General features: G+C 42.7%; 1 protein-coding gene across 1 annotated transcript; it reads left to right on the top strand.

Moving 5' to 3' along the window:
• Window positions 1-10,596: 10,596 nt before the first annotated feature.
• Window positions 10,597-13,544, top strand: spred3 (sprouty related EVH1 domain containing 3; the record flags this gene model as incomplete). The annotated part of the gene is made up of 6 exons (XM_083913335.1): window positions 10,597-10,622; window positions 11,172-11,337; window positions 11,493-11,661; window positions 11,763-11,824; window positions 11,953-12,111; window positions 12,540-13,544. 6 exons carry the CDS (start codon window positions 10,597-10,599, stop codon window positions 13,542-13,544), a joined length of 1,587 nt encoding a protein of 528 aa, XP_083769461.1.
• Window positions 13,545-15,459: the final 1,915 nt, after the last annotated feature.

The raw sequence follows: 15,459 nt of genomic DNA, 5'->3' as shown, positions 1-15,459 counted from the left end.
GGCAGCATTATTTGGGGTAGCTGTTGGTATCTCATCCACAAATGGGACCTGTGGAGCTAATGCTTTTACATTGACCTTTAGTGGGACAGTGTTCCCATTAGTGTCATTGTCAGCTTGCTTAGTTTGAGGTTTTTGGTGTGTCTCGGGTTTCTTTATTGTGTTTTCTTCCATGACGATGCAACCTTGCTGCTGTGAACTCTCTTCCACATCAGTGACAGTTTCTTCGGCTGTTTGCTGGCAGATCTTACCCTCATCTCTTTGCAGAGTCTTTATTTTCTTTACAAATTTCTGCCTAAGCCTTATTTTGGCAGCGTTTGCACAGCTACTTTCTGATTTGGCACTGATGTGGTAGTCCACTGCCTCGTTGGTGACACTGTTGGGGTTCAAGCATTGTTCGTCCTGTGTATTTTCCTCGTTGTTTACCTGAGCTTTTGGCGGACTTGACATTTGTCTTGAATGGTCAGGTGGCTCTGTAGGCGTGGCGACAGGCACTTTGGCAATGTGTAGTTTTGTGCTCGTGCTTTGCTCTGCGATATCGTAATTCCTGTCTGTTGCACAGCAGGTCATGTCAGTGCTTGCTTCATTTACCTGAGGTAGAACACTATTGGACTTTTGACTTTGTGATTTGTCGACCGTTTTGGTTTGTGTCTCTGCTTCTTTGCTGTGTAGGTTTTCTGTAGTTCTATTTCTGACTGCCCTCTTGTATGTACGATGCACAAAATTAGAGGCAGGAAGCTGAGGGATCGTCTGCTGTTGCTCTTTACTCCCAGAGCTGGTGAAGTTGGCAGATACAAGTGCATGTGTTACCAACGATACAGAAAGGCTTACAATGCACAGGAATAAAAAGTGACACACTGTGTGACAGATTTAGAGGTTGAGGACAACACTGGATATGGCAGGTCAACATTTCCAGCATCATGGTTATATTTTGTGTTTAATACCCATAGGCCTAACATGTATCTATACATACAAAGGACTCACCTGCATTCTGCCTGAGGGGAGGTGTTTTTCACCTGTGCCGGCACCTGAACTGAGGCAGGCGGGTCTGAGTTTTGTTTCATGTGTTGTGTTAGTAAATTACCCATCCTTTTTTATTCCACGTTCCTGCAAAACAAATCTATGTGATTTTATCAGGAGACTTAAAGGGCAAGTCTGCTAATGTTATGGTTTTCTTATTGTCAACAAATCCCACAAAACCACCGAAGATCCAACTGTCCACGCCTGATATTACCTTATTCCTCTCTGTTGTTAAACTATTAAAAATACACCAGTGAGCCAGAGCATTAACTTTACTTCCACAAACCACTGCCACTGAAGATTATTTTGGGTCAATGCCACAAATGCACCATTTATTTCTGTTTGGGGAATGTTTTCTAAAAACTACAGTGTCTAGCTGTTTTAGGAAATTAGTGAACCGTTCAACTATTGCGTTGAAACTATATTTAGGCCTATAATAGTACATAAAAGTGTCTTTATTTTTGGTTTGTGTTAATTCGCGTTAGTGCCTGATTATTGAACACTGGCGTCATGTCGAGCTGCCTCTCAACGGCCCGTTAACGTTAAGCTTGTCTAACGTTAATTTCACTCAGCGACGTTAAGTGACATGCTAACAAGGTGAACGTTAACCTTTTAAAAATAGTTACATGCATGAACCTAGCTAAAGAAACATACACATCAGTTACCCGAGGCTAACCAAAGATATGAAACGGAACCAAAGTGAAGGTAGCTAGCGTTAATTCTAACCAGTAACGGATGTTCGCTAAAATGTACTTTCAGTCTACATGACTGAATGTAGCGCACCCACGTATCAGCAAAGGCCTGTGTTATGATAGTTATCGTTATATAAGCTATATAACTTATATATAAGTTACTATATATAAACTAACCTATGGTCGTCGGGGCGGTCTGCAGGGACGTTTCCCAAACGGACGGTAGTGTGTGAGCGACAGTTTAAATGTGGTAAATAACGGTCGTCAGTTCCAGCAAAAACGTTAACGCACGTAGACTATATTAAACTAACACACGTAGACTATATTAAACTAGCACACGTAGACTATATTAAACTAACACACGTAGACTATATTAAACTAACACACGTAGACTATATTAAACTAACACACGTAGACTATATTAAACTTACACACGTAGACTATATTAAACTAACACACGTAGACTATATTAAACGTTAACACACGTAGGCTATATTAAACTAACACACGTAGACTATATTAAGCTAACGCAAGTAGACTATATTAAGCTAACGCACGTAGACTATATTAAACTAACACACGTAGACTATATTAAACTAACACACGTAGACTATATTAAGCTAACGCACGTAGACTATATTAAACTAACACACGTAGACTATATTAAACTAACACACGTAGGCTATATTAAGCTAACACACGTAGACTACATTAAGCTAACGCACGTAGACTATATTAAACTAACACACGTAGACTATATTAAACTAACACACGTAGACTATATTAAACTAACACACGTAGACTATATTAAACATTAACACACGTAGGCTATATTAAACTAACACACGTAGACTATATTAAGCTAACGCACGTAGACTATATTAAGCTAACGCACGTAGACTATATTAAACTAACACACGTAGACTATATTAAACTAACACACGTAGACTATATTAAGCTAACGCACGTAGACTATATTAAGCTAACACACGTAGACTATAATAAGCTAACACACGTAGACTATATCAAACTAACACACGTAGACTATATTAAACTAACACACGTAGAATATACTAAACTAACACACGTAGGCTATATTAAACTAACACACGTAGACTATATTAAACTAACACACGTAGACTATATTAAACTAACACACGTAGACTATATTAAACCAACACATGTAGACTATATTAAACTAACACACGTAGACTATATTAAACTAACACGTAGACTATATTAAGCTAACGCACGTAGACTATATTAAACTAACACACGTAGACTATATTAAACGTTAACACACGTAGACTATATTAAACTAACACACGTAGACTATATTAAACGTTAACACACGTAGACTATATTAAACGTTAACACACGTAGACTATATTAAACTAACACACGTAGACTTTATTAAAAGTTAACACACGTAGACTATATTAAACTAACGCACGTAGACTATATTAAGCTAACGCACGTAGACTATATTAAACTAACACACGTAGACTATATTAAACTAACAGACGTAGACTATATTAAACTAACACACGTAGTATATATTTAACTAACACACGTAGACTATATTAAACTAACACACTTAGACTATATTAAACTAACACACATAGACTATATTAAACGTTAACACACGTAGACTATATTAAACTAACACACGTAGACTATATTAAAAGTTAACACACGTAGACTATAATAAACTAACACAGGTAGACTATATTAAACTAACACACGTAGACTATATTAAAAGTTAACACGCGTAGACTATATTAAACTAACACACTTAGACTATATTAAACTAACACACTTAGACTATATTAAACTAACACACATAGACTATATTAAACTAACACACGTAGACTATATTAAACTAACACACGTAGACTATATTAAGCTAACACACGTAGACTATATTAAACTAACACACGTAGACTATATTAAGCTAACGCACGTAGACTATATTAAACTAACACACGTAGACTATATTAAACTAACACACGTAGGCTATATTAAGCTAACACACGTAGACTACATTAAGCTAACGCACGTAGACTATATTAAACTAACACACGTAGACTATATTAAACTAACACACGTAGACTATATTAAACTAACACACGTAGACTATATTAAACATTAACACACGTAGGCTATATTAAACTAACACACGTAGACTATATTAAGCTAACGCACGTAGACTATATTAAGCTAACGCACGTAGACTATATTAAACTAACACACGTAGACTATATTAAACTAACACACGTAGACTATATTAAGCTAACGCACGTAGACTATATTAAGCTAACACACGTAGACTATAATAAGCTAACACACGTAGACTATATCAAACTAACACACGTAGACTATATTAAACTAACACACGTAGAATATACTAAACTAACACACGTAGGCTATATTAAACTAACACACGTAGACTATATTAAACTAACACACGTAGACTATATTAAACTAACACACGTAGACTATATTAAACCAACACATGTAGACTATATTAAACTAACACACGTAGACTATATTAAACTAACACGTAGACTATATTAAGCTAACGCACGTAGACTATATTAAACTAACACACGTAGACTATATTAAACGTTAACACACGTAGACTATATTAAACTAACACACGTAGACTATATTAAACGTTAACACACGTAGACTTTATTAAAAGTTAACACACGTAGACTATATTAAACTAACGCACGTAGACTATATTAAGCTAACGCACGTAGACTATATTAAACTAACACACGTAGACTATATTAAACTAACAGACGTAGACTATATTAAACTAACACACGTAGTATATATTTAACTAACACACGTAGACTATATTAAACTAACACACTTAGACTATATTAAACTAACACACATAGACTATATTAAACGTTAACACACGTAGACTATATTAAACTAACACACGTAGACTATATTAAAAGTTAACACACGTAGACTATAATAAACTAACACAGGTAGACTATATTAAACTAACACACGTAGACTATATTAAAAGTTAACACGCGTAGACTATATTAAACTAACACACGTAGACTATATTAAACTAACACACATAGACTATATTAAACTAACACACGTAGACTATATTAAACTAACACACGTAGACTATATTAAGCTAACACACGTAGACTATATTAAACTAACACACGTAGACTATATTAAGCTAACGCACGTAGACTATATTAAACTAACACACGTAGACTATATTAAACTAACACACGTAGACTATATTAAGCTAACACACGTAGACTATATTAAACTAACACACGTAGACTATATTAAGCTAACACACGTAGACTATATTAAACTAACACACGTAGACTATATTAAGCTAACACACGTAGACTATATTAAACTAACACACGTAGACTATATTAAGCTAACACACGTAGACTATATTAAGCTAACGCACGTAGACTATATTAAACTAACACACGTAGACTATATTAAACGTTAACACACGTAGGCTATATTAAACTAACACACGTAGACTATATTAAGCTAACGCACGTAGACTATATTAAGCTAACGCACGTAGACTATATTAAACTAACACACGTAGACTATATTAAACTAACACACGTAGACTATATTAAACTAACACACGTAGACTATATTAAATGTTAACCCGTATATTACAAACATTTGCTGCAGTTATATTGCAAGTATATATAATATATCCACATAGAACCACACTATCTATCGATCTATCTATCTATCTATATCTGTATCTATATCTATCTATCTATCTATCTATCTATCTATCTACCTATCTATCTATCTATCTATTTATCTATCTATCTATCTATCTGCATGGGTTTTCTCAAGGTTCTCCGGTTTCCTCCCACAGGCCAAAGACATGCACGTGTAAGGTTAATTGATGACTCTAAAATTGCCCATAGGTGTGAATGGTTGTCTGTCTCTGTTCGTCTCTATGTGCCCTGTGATAGACTGGCATCCTGTTCCCGGTTGTTGTTGTTTTTTTAGCACTTCCATATCCGGTCATTATTAAAGTGTATTTCATTCATAGACTGTAAAACACTACACAGTCTATAAGATCATTCACAAAAGATAACGCACTGTTTGTTGTCATTTTGACATTTAAGGTAGCTCGGTTGATTCAGGACCTCAATTCACACACTAAAGAAGACTCGCCACCTTAAAATTCCCGGTAGCTGCCAAAGAGCGGTAAAAGACTGAATGTTAGCGGAGAAAGACTGAAAGACAGCGGCACTATTCACACCGGCAGCGATGCGAATTTATGACATAAAGGTTTGAATATTCACAGGAGGAGTCCCGAGTCCTGGTTCTGCTGCTGAGTGCAGGGACGCAGGTTAGCACCAGAGACAAAATAAAAGCCTCTACCCCTGGGATTTTTTAACCACGATCAGGAAACCCAAGCAGGAAAAGCTAACACTGAGGTACTGTACGATATTTAATTGAGTTTCCTTTTAGTGAAATTCTCTGAATGAATTTGAGTTCCCTCTGGTAAACAGTTAACTATAGTGTGTGTTTAGACCACAGACTGTATGAATAAATAAACGGTATTAATCATTATACAGTCTGAAGTCTAGAGCATGGCCGAGAGCTTTTATTGTGAAAGGTAAGAACGGAAAAAGTAGAGCCGCCTGCGCTGCCTTAGTAGAGGCTGAGGGTTGAAAGTAAACTAGTTTTCCGTCTGAACCAAAGATGAATGAAGTCTAGCAGCAGACCTCTGTGTTGTTGTATAATCCTCATAAGTTCAAAACAAAACAAAACACCTGATTGGTTGATGTCTTTAGTTGCGATGCGAAAGCCCTGAAAAGTCAACCGTGATCCGTAAAAAATAACGTAACTTATTCTCCGGTACTAAAAAAAAATGTATATATATCATTGCACCACCGTTTATTATCAGACCCAAATCAACTAGTGCAAAGAAAGATTATGGTATGTAAAAGTGGGCTCGTCCGGGATTTGAACCCGGGACCTCTCGCACCCTAAGCGAGAATCATACCCCTAGACCAACGAGCCACATTTGCGCTGTTTCCAATAGTTTTACCGGGTTAGGGTCAGCAACCACATAGGCCTATTTTTCTGTGGATTTCGGAATGATTGTCGAAAAACAGACCGGGGAAATAGGACGCTTTCTGTCAAAAGTGGGGAAGATCGATCTTCCTCGGTCACATACAAAGCGGGGAACATAAGACCCAGGGAACATAGATACGCTCCTGTTAGTTGTAACCTTTTGCTTAAATTTGACATTGTGGAATTCACCAGGTCTCTCAAACGTCATAATTTCAATATTTGATCATTTTCAAGGGTAAACCTGTGTTATGGTAGCCTTGATAGGTTGATTTGACCGTGCAGAGGATTTATCCAATCAACAACCAGAATTTCCGCCTCTTCCCAAAATCAGAATCAGAATCAGAAAACCTTTAGTGTCCCGCAGACGGGGAAATTATTTTGTCACAGCAGCAACAGAATATCACAAAATAAGATAAAAAAATAGCAAAAATAAGCAATAAAGTTCAATTTAAAAAGTGAAGAAATAGAGATAAACATGTGTACATATTCACATGATGTAGTGCAGTTGTTCTTGTTTTGTTTGTTTTGTAATAATGTAATATGGAGTTAATAAATATGAGTAAATATGACCAAATAGTGCAAAAACAGAAGTGACCATAGTACAGGCATATTGCTGAGTGCAGGGTACAGGATGAGGTCAATAGTCTATTGGGAGCAGTGCTGATTGTAAAGTCTGACAGCAGCAGGAAGGAAGGACCTGCGATACCTCTCCTTCGCACACTTAGGGTGTATCAGTCTGTTGCTGAAGGAGCTGCCCAGTGCTTTGAGAGTGACCTGCAGGGGATGGGACTCCTGCACCAGCAGGGATGACAGCTTGTCCATCATCCTGCTCTCTCCCACCACCTGCACTGAGTCCACAGGCCATCCCAGGATGGAGACGGCCTTCTTGATAAGTTTATCAAGTCTCCTCCTGTCTGCGGCTGATATGCTGCTGCTCCGCAGACTACTCCTTAGAAAATGGCTGATGCCACCACACAGTCATAGAAGGAGGTCAGGAGTGCCCCTTGCACTCCAAAGGACCTGAGCTTCCTCAGAAGGTACAGTCTGCTCTGACCTTTCTTGTATGTTGCTGCAGTGTGGTCAGACCAGTCCAGTCTATTGTTCAGGTGAACTCCCAGGTACTTGTAAGATGTCACCATCTCAATGTCCGTTCCCCGGACATTGAAAAGATCTTCAACAAAGAGCTACTGTATGGATATGCAGAGCAAATGGGATTTACAACTATGATTCCATCTTGCGGAATCAGGTTAGTGTTAGTGACCGTGCAAGACAGTCATTGTGTCATATTTGCACTTAAATCATCTATTTGAAAGAGAAACTTCCCACAAAACCGGGCTCGTCCGGGATTTGAACCCGGGACCTCTCGCACCCTAAGCGAGAATCATACCCCTAGACCAACGAGCCGTGTGATGTTAAGCGTTACTCAATTCTTGACTAGACTCTCAAGACTTGTTGAAATGTGATCAATTGAGCCTTTTAATCCACTGCGTACGACGAAATAATAGTTTGTGCTGTATGATTGTTGTAGCCTGTAGGCTGGTGTTTACATTTACAGCGAATTCCTGCAACAGAAGTGTGAAAAACCTTATATGAAGATATACTAGTCTATAGTCTATTTTTAAAAGTGATGTTTTAATTAAGTAACTGACTAACCTCAAGGCAAAGTAAAATAAAATAATTGTATACTCTGTCTTGTGCTATTCAAATAGGGATAAGCCCTAATAGCCACCAATACGCCTCCCATTAAAGGTGGAAGCGGCTGTTGCTGTCCATGGTGCTGAAACCTTTGCAGCTGCCAGCACCGACGCCAGGAGGACACTTCTTTGTGTTCTTCTCCTGCTTATGGTGGACAACTACATACACAGTTTCATTCAATAAACATAGGAACAGTACAGCACTAGGTACTAAGTGGAGAAGGGGCAGGGATTAATAAGCTGATGCGGGTTTTAATGACTAGTGCTTGAGGTGTAATATATTTTTCACATGTTTGAAATAAAGCATTTATTCATTCATTCATATATACTTCTGTTATTTGGAAACACAAATGATTGCAAAGATGCAGTGAAGGGCAAATCCATCTGATTTATTTTACCTATATTTGAAGTTTGCTCCACAGGGTTTGTTTGACCCGTGCTCATCAGGGGAGGTCATGGACGGTTTACCCGGCGTTTCATTTACCACCCACGTCACCGCATATACCAGCGACTCACTGCTCACTTTCAGTCATTTAAAATCACATGGTTACACCGACGAACCCTATAGCCCACCTAAAGCCGCGATGCTGTCAATGATTAGTGCGGAAGTGTTGGCACAGGGCAGGTAGAGTGAGAAAAGGAATAAGCGAGGGAGTGATTTGGAGCGAGGAAGGGAGGGAGGGAGGGAGGGAAGGAGGGAGAGAGAGGGAGGATGCTGCCAGCGGAAAATGGCTGCTGCAACCTCAAGCCTATCCTGATACACCGAAACGACATCAAGGTGGAGAGAGAGAGAGCGAGAGAGAGAGAGGAAGAGAGAGAAAGATTAGGAAAATGAGAGCAGATAGAGAGAGAATGTGAGTGAGCCTGTGAGTGTTTCCTGAAAGGAGGATAAAGAGAGAGAGAGAGAGAGAGAGAGGGAGAGGGAGAGAGAGAGAGAGGGAGAGAGAGAGAGAGGAGACCCTGGGGTGGGCTGCTGCAAGCGGCGGGCAACACCGAGCCATGGAGGGCGAGTAAGTCCTTACATTTTCATTTTTAACATTGCACATATATATTCAGCCATCCGCCAAAAAAAAAAACGGGTAGAAAGAACGCCACCGCCATCAACGTTACACCAATCCAGCCTCATGCACTATTATCACAGTCGGTGCTCTACCGTTTAGCAGGCTGCCGAGAATAAAAACACCATTACGTAGTCTTGGATCAACAGCATACACCCCATTTCCGAGATCATCCACGCCAATATGTGATCAGCGTTAAGCCACCTACACGCGGACCTGCGCTTTTAGACGACCGGCACGCGACCTACACGGGCAAAAACCGCAACAGTTCTTCTGGAAACACGTTAAACAAACAACAGGAGCCGTGCAACAATCCGGGACTAAATGCGTAGTTGGCGATTGGTAAAAACAGTCACGAAATCGGTCAATGTGTAAAATGTAGGGGGGGGGGGGGGGGGCGAAATATGGCGAGTTTGGGGCCAGCGTCGCGTCATTCAAGACATGGCTACAGCAAAGCGAGGGAGGGATGGAGGCGTTGTGATTTTTATCAACGTGTCTCGGGGTTTCATTATGATTTTTTAAAGCCAAACTTTATGAATGAAATGTGATTTTTTTTTCCCTCTCGCTCGCTCGCTCTCCCTCATCCTCACCCCTCCTCTCCTCCTTCCCTTTTCTAATCGGCCCCCTCCCCCCATCTCCCGTTTCCTCTCCATCCTCTCACCCACTCGTTCCTCTTTCCTTTCCCTTTCCCCCCCGCACGCGATCGCATTGTATTTAGGCCGTGTGCATTTTTTCCCGGGGAAATAGCTCTCGCGCGGTGCGATGTCGAAGGCAGCCTCGCTCCATCCCATTCATAAAAAAACACAACATAATGTCGGGCTGTGTTAATGAGTGCGTGCGGCAGGGGCGGAATGGAGGAAAGGAGCGTCTGGGAAAATCATTTCAACGCTTCAAATTCTGTGTTGATCTGGGGGGAAAAAAACAATAAAGACACCTCTGAGCATGCATTTCATGCACATGTCGAACTGCGGTGCTGGGTTATTCAGCCGATAGGCGAGGGCAGAGCTTATTCTTGCAAGAATGCCGGGGCCTCTGATGGCGAATGGGTGCGTTCATTGATACATCTATCTGGGAAACACTCATTCTTCCTCCCTCCTCCCATTAGGCAATCTCTCCTCCGACGCTGGCTTCCTTTCGATCCGTACTTCCTTTATTCTGAGCGCACAGGCTATAGCATATACGGTCAGTCCCAGCTTTAATTCTCACATGCTCCTATGAGCAGCAGGGAGGTTTAAATAACGTCACACCACGTTCTCCAAATAACTGTTTGTTTACCGTCACACGTGCTAATTCAAATCAGATGCATTCATCAGTTGAGCACAGATGAGTAAAAACGGGATATTACTGTCTGATATTTGAGCTTTCATTCTGTCTGCTTTGTGTGAATGTCACCACGCTCAGCAGAGTTCAACAGAGCTGGGATCGGTTGCTTTAGAGTCCTATTCACAGGCCTGCTGATGTATTATGGTGATCTGTAACTGAATGAACGTGCGCATCAGTGCGTGCGTGTTTGCGGGTATTTTGTGTGTCAGTGTGTGTCATTGCGCTGTTTAATCAGCCTGGGCCTGTGCTCACTCTCTCGGCTTCCCTGACAGTGTGCGTGTTCGTGCGGTGGTGATGACACGTGATGACTCCAGTGGCGGTTGGGTGCCCCTCGGAGGTGGCGGCCTCAGTCATGTGGTCATATGTAAAGGGCGGAGTCATGACGGCAGGGGGCGGAGAGAGTACATCATACGTGGAGAACGGCTGCGAGATCGAGCAGTGAGTGTGTGCGTGTGTTCTGGCTGTCTTTGGTGCCACGTTGCTCCTCGACACCACCTAAAGACCGTACATTCATGTGATGTGAGGACAAGGACACATGCTGGTTGCTATACTAACTTCTCATTGTGGTTGGGGATTGCCATTTGTGTCTTTAGCCGGTGTTGGAGTGCGCGGTGCAAAGGGGGTTAGTGTACAACAAGGTGAACCCTATCTTCCATCACTGGCGAGTAGAAGATCGAAAGTTTGGCCTTACGTTCCAGAGTCCTGCCGATGCCATCTCCTTTGAGAAAGGGCTGCAGACTGTCATAGACAAGCTCGACAGAGGTAGAGATACATCCACATCTAAAAACTTACATCAGTTGTGTTCAGATTGGCTTTAGGAAGTATCTAGCAAAGCCTAAATCCTCTCTATCCATGTTACCAAGGCTCTGACTCGCCCTCGTCCTCCACGCCAGAAGAAGCGGACACAGAGGATGATGGACAAGCTGTGAGTATCTGTGCAGTGATTTCCTGAGATTTGTTCTCTAAAAGGGGCTCATTTACGCTGCCACTGGGGCCCCGATGCTGTCATTGGTGTTTTTTGACTTGTGGGATGACATGTACAGCTTCTGCCAGTCCCATACAGGAAGTGAGTCATCATCCAACAGCAGAAAGGAGATGCTTCCCAAACCCATCACCATAGTGACGAGCGAGTCGTCGTCAACCTGCTTCGTGCGGCCGGAAGAGTTCAGTTTTGGATCCAGCCACGCTGTCACCACTCAGACACCGGCTCAGGTAACACCGAGTCCACCGCTGGTACTTCAGTGTGATGACATGATGCTTCAAGGATCAGACACGTGATGGTTACTATAAAATAATACTTAAGAGGGGGTGTGGGAACCTTCTAGGATCCTTTGGAGTTCCTGGGCAAAATGAGTGGGATTTTAAATCCATTATTAGACATTAGAGCAACAAAAAACAAGGAAGCTTGATTGGTTGCGTTTACCCCTCCTTCTCCTTCCTCACGTCCACACCTAAATACATTCATTAATTCCACATGAGGTAAAATTAAAATAACCCACTGCCCGTCCCATAGAAGTAAATCTCATCTTCTCAACCGTCTGTTTCCTCTTTGAGAAATCCTAGAGCAGAAACCTTCTGTAGCTGCTGCCACAGTACACACCGTCCTTGACTCAGTCTGTAATTCTATACCCTCTCCACAGATCCACACCAGGCCGGGGCAGCACCAGCTCTCACAAATGACAGCTGTGTTGAATCCTTCACCACCTCCGCCCCCACCTCCTGCTCCACCTACTCCTCCTGTGGGTCCCCCAGCCTCATCTCCGCTGTCCCCCCTCTCACCCACCATATCTCTGCTGGAGGAGGGAGACCTGCGCATTGTGGACCCTTGCAAAGACCTGTGGGGTTCTCGAGGATATGAGGACTATCGACGGGCGGGAGCCACTAGGACTATGGTCGGGGGGCTGACCGGGGGCGTGGTTGTCGGTGGCGGAGGGAGTCTGCAGGACAAGTCGGAGCTGTGCGTGGTTCGCTTTGAGAAGGAGCTGGCAGGAGTGGGGACGACAGGCTGCGACGTGACAGTGAGCCTGGACAGTAAAGCGGCCCAGCGGCTGTCCTCGTCGTCGCCCACCTGTATGTCCATGCCCAACGCTGTGTCAGGCGTGTCCTCACCTGCCGGCTCACCCCAGGAGACGTGCAAAGGCTCGCCCTCTCCTTGCTGCATCCACACCTCATTGGCCACGCCCCGGTCGCGGACTCGTAAGAGAGGAGGAGGGGCCAGCAGCGGCGGTGGCGACTCGGGGGTCATCTCCCCCGATGACGACAGCCCGTGTCCTCAGGCTTCATCGTCATGCTCATCGCGCTGTGTTTACTGCCGCTCTGTTTTCAGCGCTTCAGAGAATGGGCGGGGCCGCTGCAGAGATGCCCCGGACCCGGCCCTGCACTGCCTGCGCCAGTGGACCTGTGTGTGGTGCGCAGAGAGTCTGCTCTACCACTGCATGTCGGACTCTGAGGGAGAGTTCTGGGAGCCGTGCTCGTGCGATGACTCATTGGGTGGCCCGCACCCCCTTTGCTGTGCCCGCTGGTTGGCCCTCTTGGCCCTGTCGCTCTTTGTGCCCTGCATGTGCTGCTACCTGCCTTTGCGCGCCTGCCTGCGGTGTGGGGAGAGGTGTGGCTGCTGTGGGGGAAAGCACAAGGCGGTCCGATGAGGCCAGGCTAGGGGGTGGGAGGGGTTCCCTGGACCAAAGAGGTTTGGGTGTTGAGAGGAGAGAGCACCTGTAGGGACGCTGGAGGAGTCGGAGTTCAGCAGGTGGAACAGTGCTCTCAGTAGACCCAGACCTCTGACTTGACCCTCCAAAGCCCCACGGCCTTTCACTGCATTCCGCTCTTTCTCTTTTCAACCTGAGGCCTTCCTCACTGGTCCTTGCCTGCTGAGGGTGCGCTGCACTCTGACCAGGCTCTGTGGGCGTCATCTGGAGCCTTCATAGTGGATTTACCGACGGTTGGCTGATCTAGAATAGCGGTCAGAGACTTTATCACAGGAAGAGAGTCGCAGAGGCAACGATGATGTGTACACTGTTTCAAATGTCTGTTTGTTTTTTTTATTTAGAAAGAAAAACACAAAAAACTAAAGATGTTTATATATATGATTGTTATAATTTTAATTGGTATATTTTATTAAATGTAAAACTAAAATCCCCCAATGGCACACACTATCACGTATTCACAAACAGGAGATCTTGGGGGAGTTATTTGTTCCATGTTGGCCTGTTTGTCAGTCAGATGAACAGATGTCACCCTTTACCTCTAATTTTTACCTCAGATGTTACTCGACCCTGGTTTAAAAAATGAAAGAGGAGGGGGAGAGAGGTTAGGAGTAAAGTGAGCACGGTTGAGTGCAGTTTTCGGGAAAGTATGAGCATCTGAGACCACTACTGTTGTCTTTTGGTGGAAGTAGACCACAGTGGGAGGAAGGTTACCAAATGCAAAAGGACAATTAATGTTAAGGGAAGTTGCAATGACAACCACAAAGACTTAAAAGTCATAATGTGATTCGTTATGGTCCTTTGTAACCAAACACAAGGTTATTTTTGTTTTCTAAAAAAAAAAAAGTATCAAGAATGTGTGTTGGACATTAAACACCCTCACTTTACACATATTTTTCATCTTTCCATGTATTTTCAATATTAATCATAGAAAACATCACATCCCACCACTGTACTTGTTGAATCAGTCAAGGTGCTTACAACCGAGGCCTCTGCACGAGTCTATTCTACCTAATGTACACAACGGCCGTACAGTCCCAACCCCAAAGGAAAGCGAAACAAGAGCCCCTCATATCCAATCTGTACATGTATCTAGGCCTTTAAATGAGACGCCACCAAAAAAACAAAGTGCAATGAGCAATGTATTGAAAGAGTATTTTTGTACCAGTCACTGAAGTTAGGAGAAACGGAATCAAAAAATGTTGGAACTGAACACTGTAGTGTGTTATTGCGTACGTCATCAAGCAGAAATGATGGGAGCACTCTTGTCTTTGAGCAGCAGCATGTAGCTCACAGGTTTGACATTTAGACATGCGCTGTGCTGTAGACTGTTGACCCTGTGATGAGAAAAGAGACATGTTCACGTGAAAAAGACGACTGGCGTTAGGGCTTTGTTTGGGCACAGTGGCAGATGTGTTTGCTGAATGTTGCTTTAAGTACGAAGTCAAAAAAGCTGCTATTTTAAGTCCTGCCCTAGCCCTATTCAAACTTTCCCGCCACGTCCGAGCGATCCAAGAGGTGGTGTGGCAGAGTCGAACAACCCGTCAAGATTTTAGTCCACTTAAGCTGCTAAGGAAGCTAAAAAGTGTGTGAGCAAGGTTTTGGTGAGTTTATAGCCGGGCTTAAAGATAAATGCACTCCGAGACATTTTAAAAAAATGCTTCAGGTGATGCACCTTGCATTTCTGTGTCTATTCTGCTGATTGGTGGTTTATTTTTCTACTTTCACTTTATAACTGGCAAAGGGTAGATTAAAAACTATTTCCATCACAGCTCCAACAGATTTTGTAACCCCGAATGTTGTCAAAACTCAACGAATCAAAGAGCAAGGGCCTTTTGCACAGCCTCCCTTCACCAGT

Source organism: Echiichthys vipera (genome assembly GCF_963691815.1).
Source record: "Echiichthys vipera genome assembly, chromosome: 5".
NCBI lineage: Eukaryota > Metazoa > Chordata > Actinopteri > Perciformes > Trachinidae > Echiichthys > Echiichthys vipera.
This window is presented reverse-complemented; position numbering and strand designations above follow the sequence as displayed.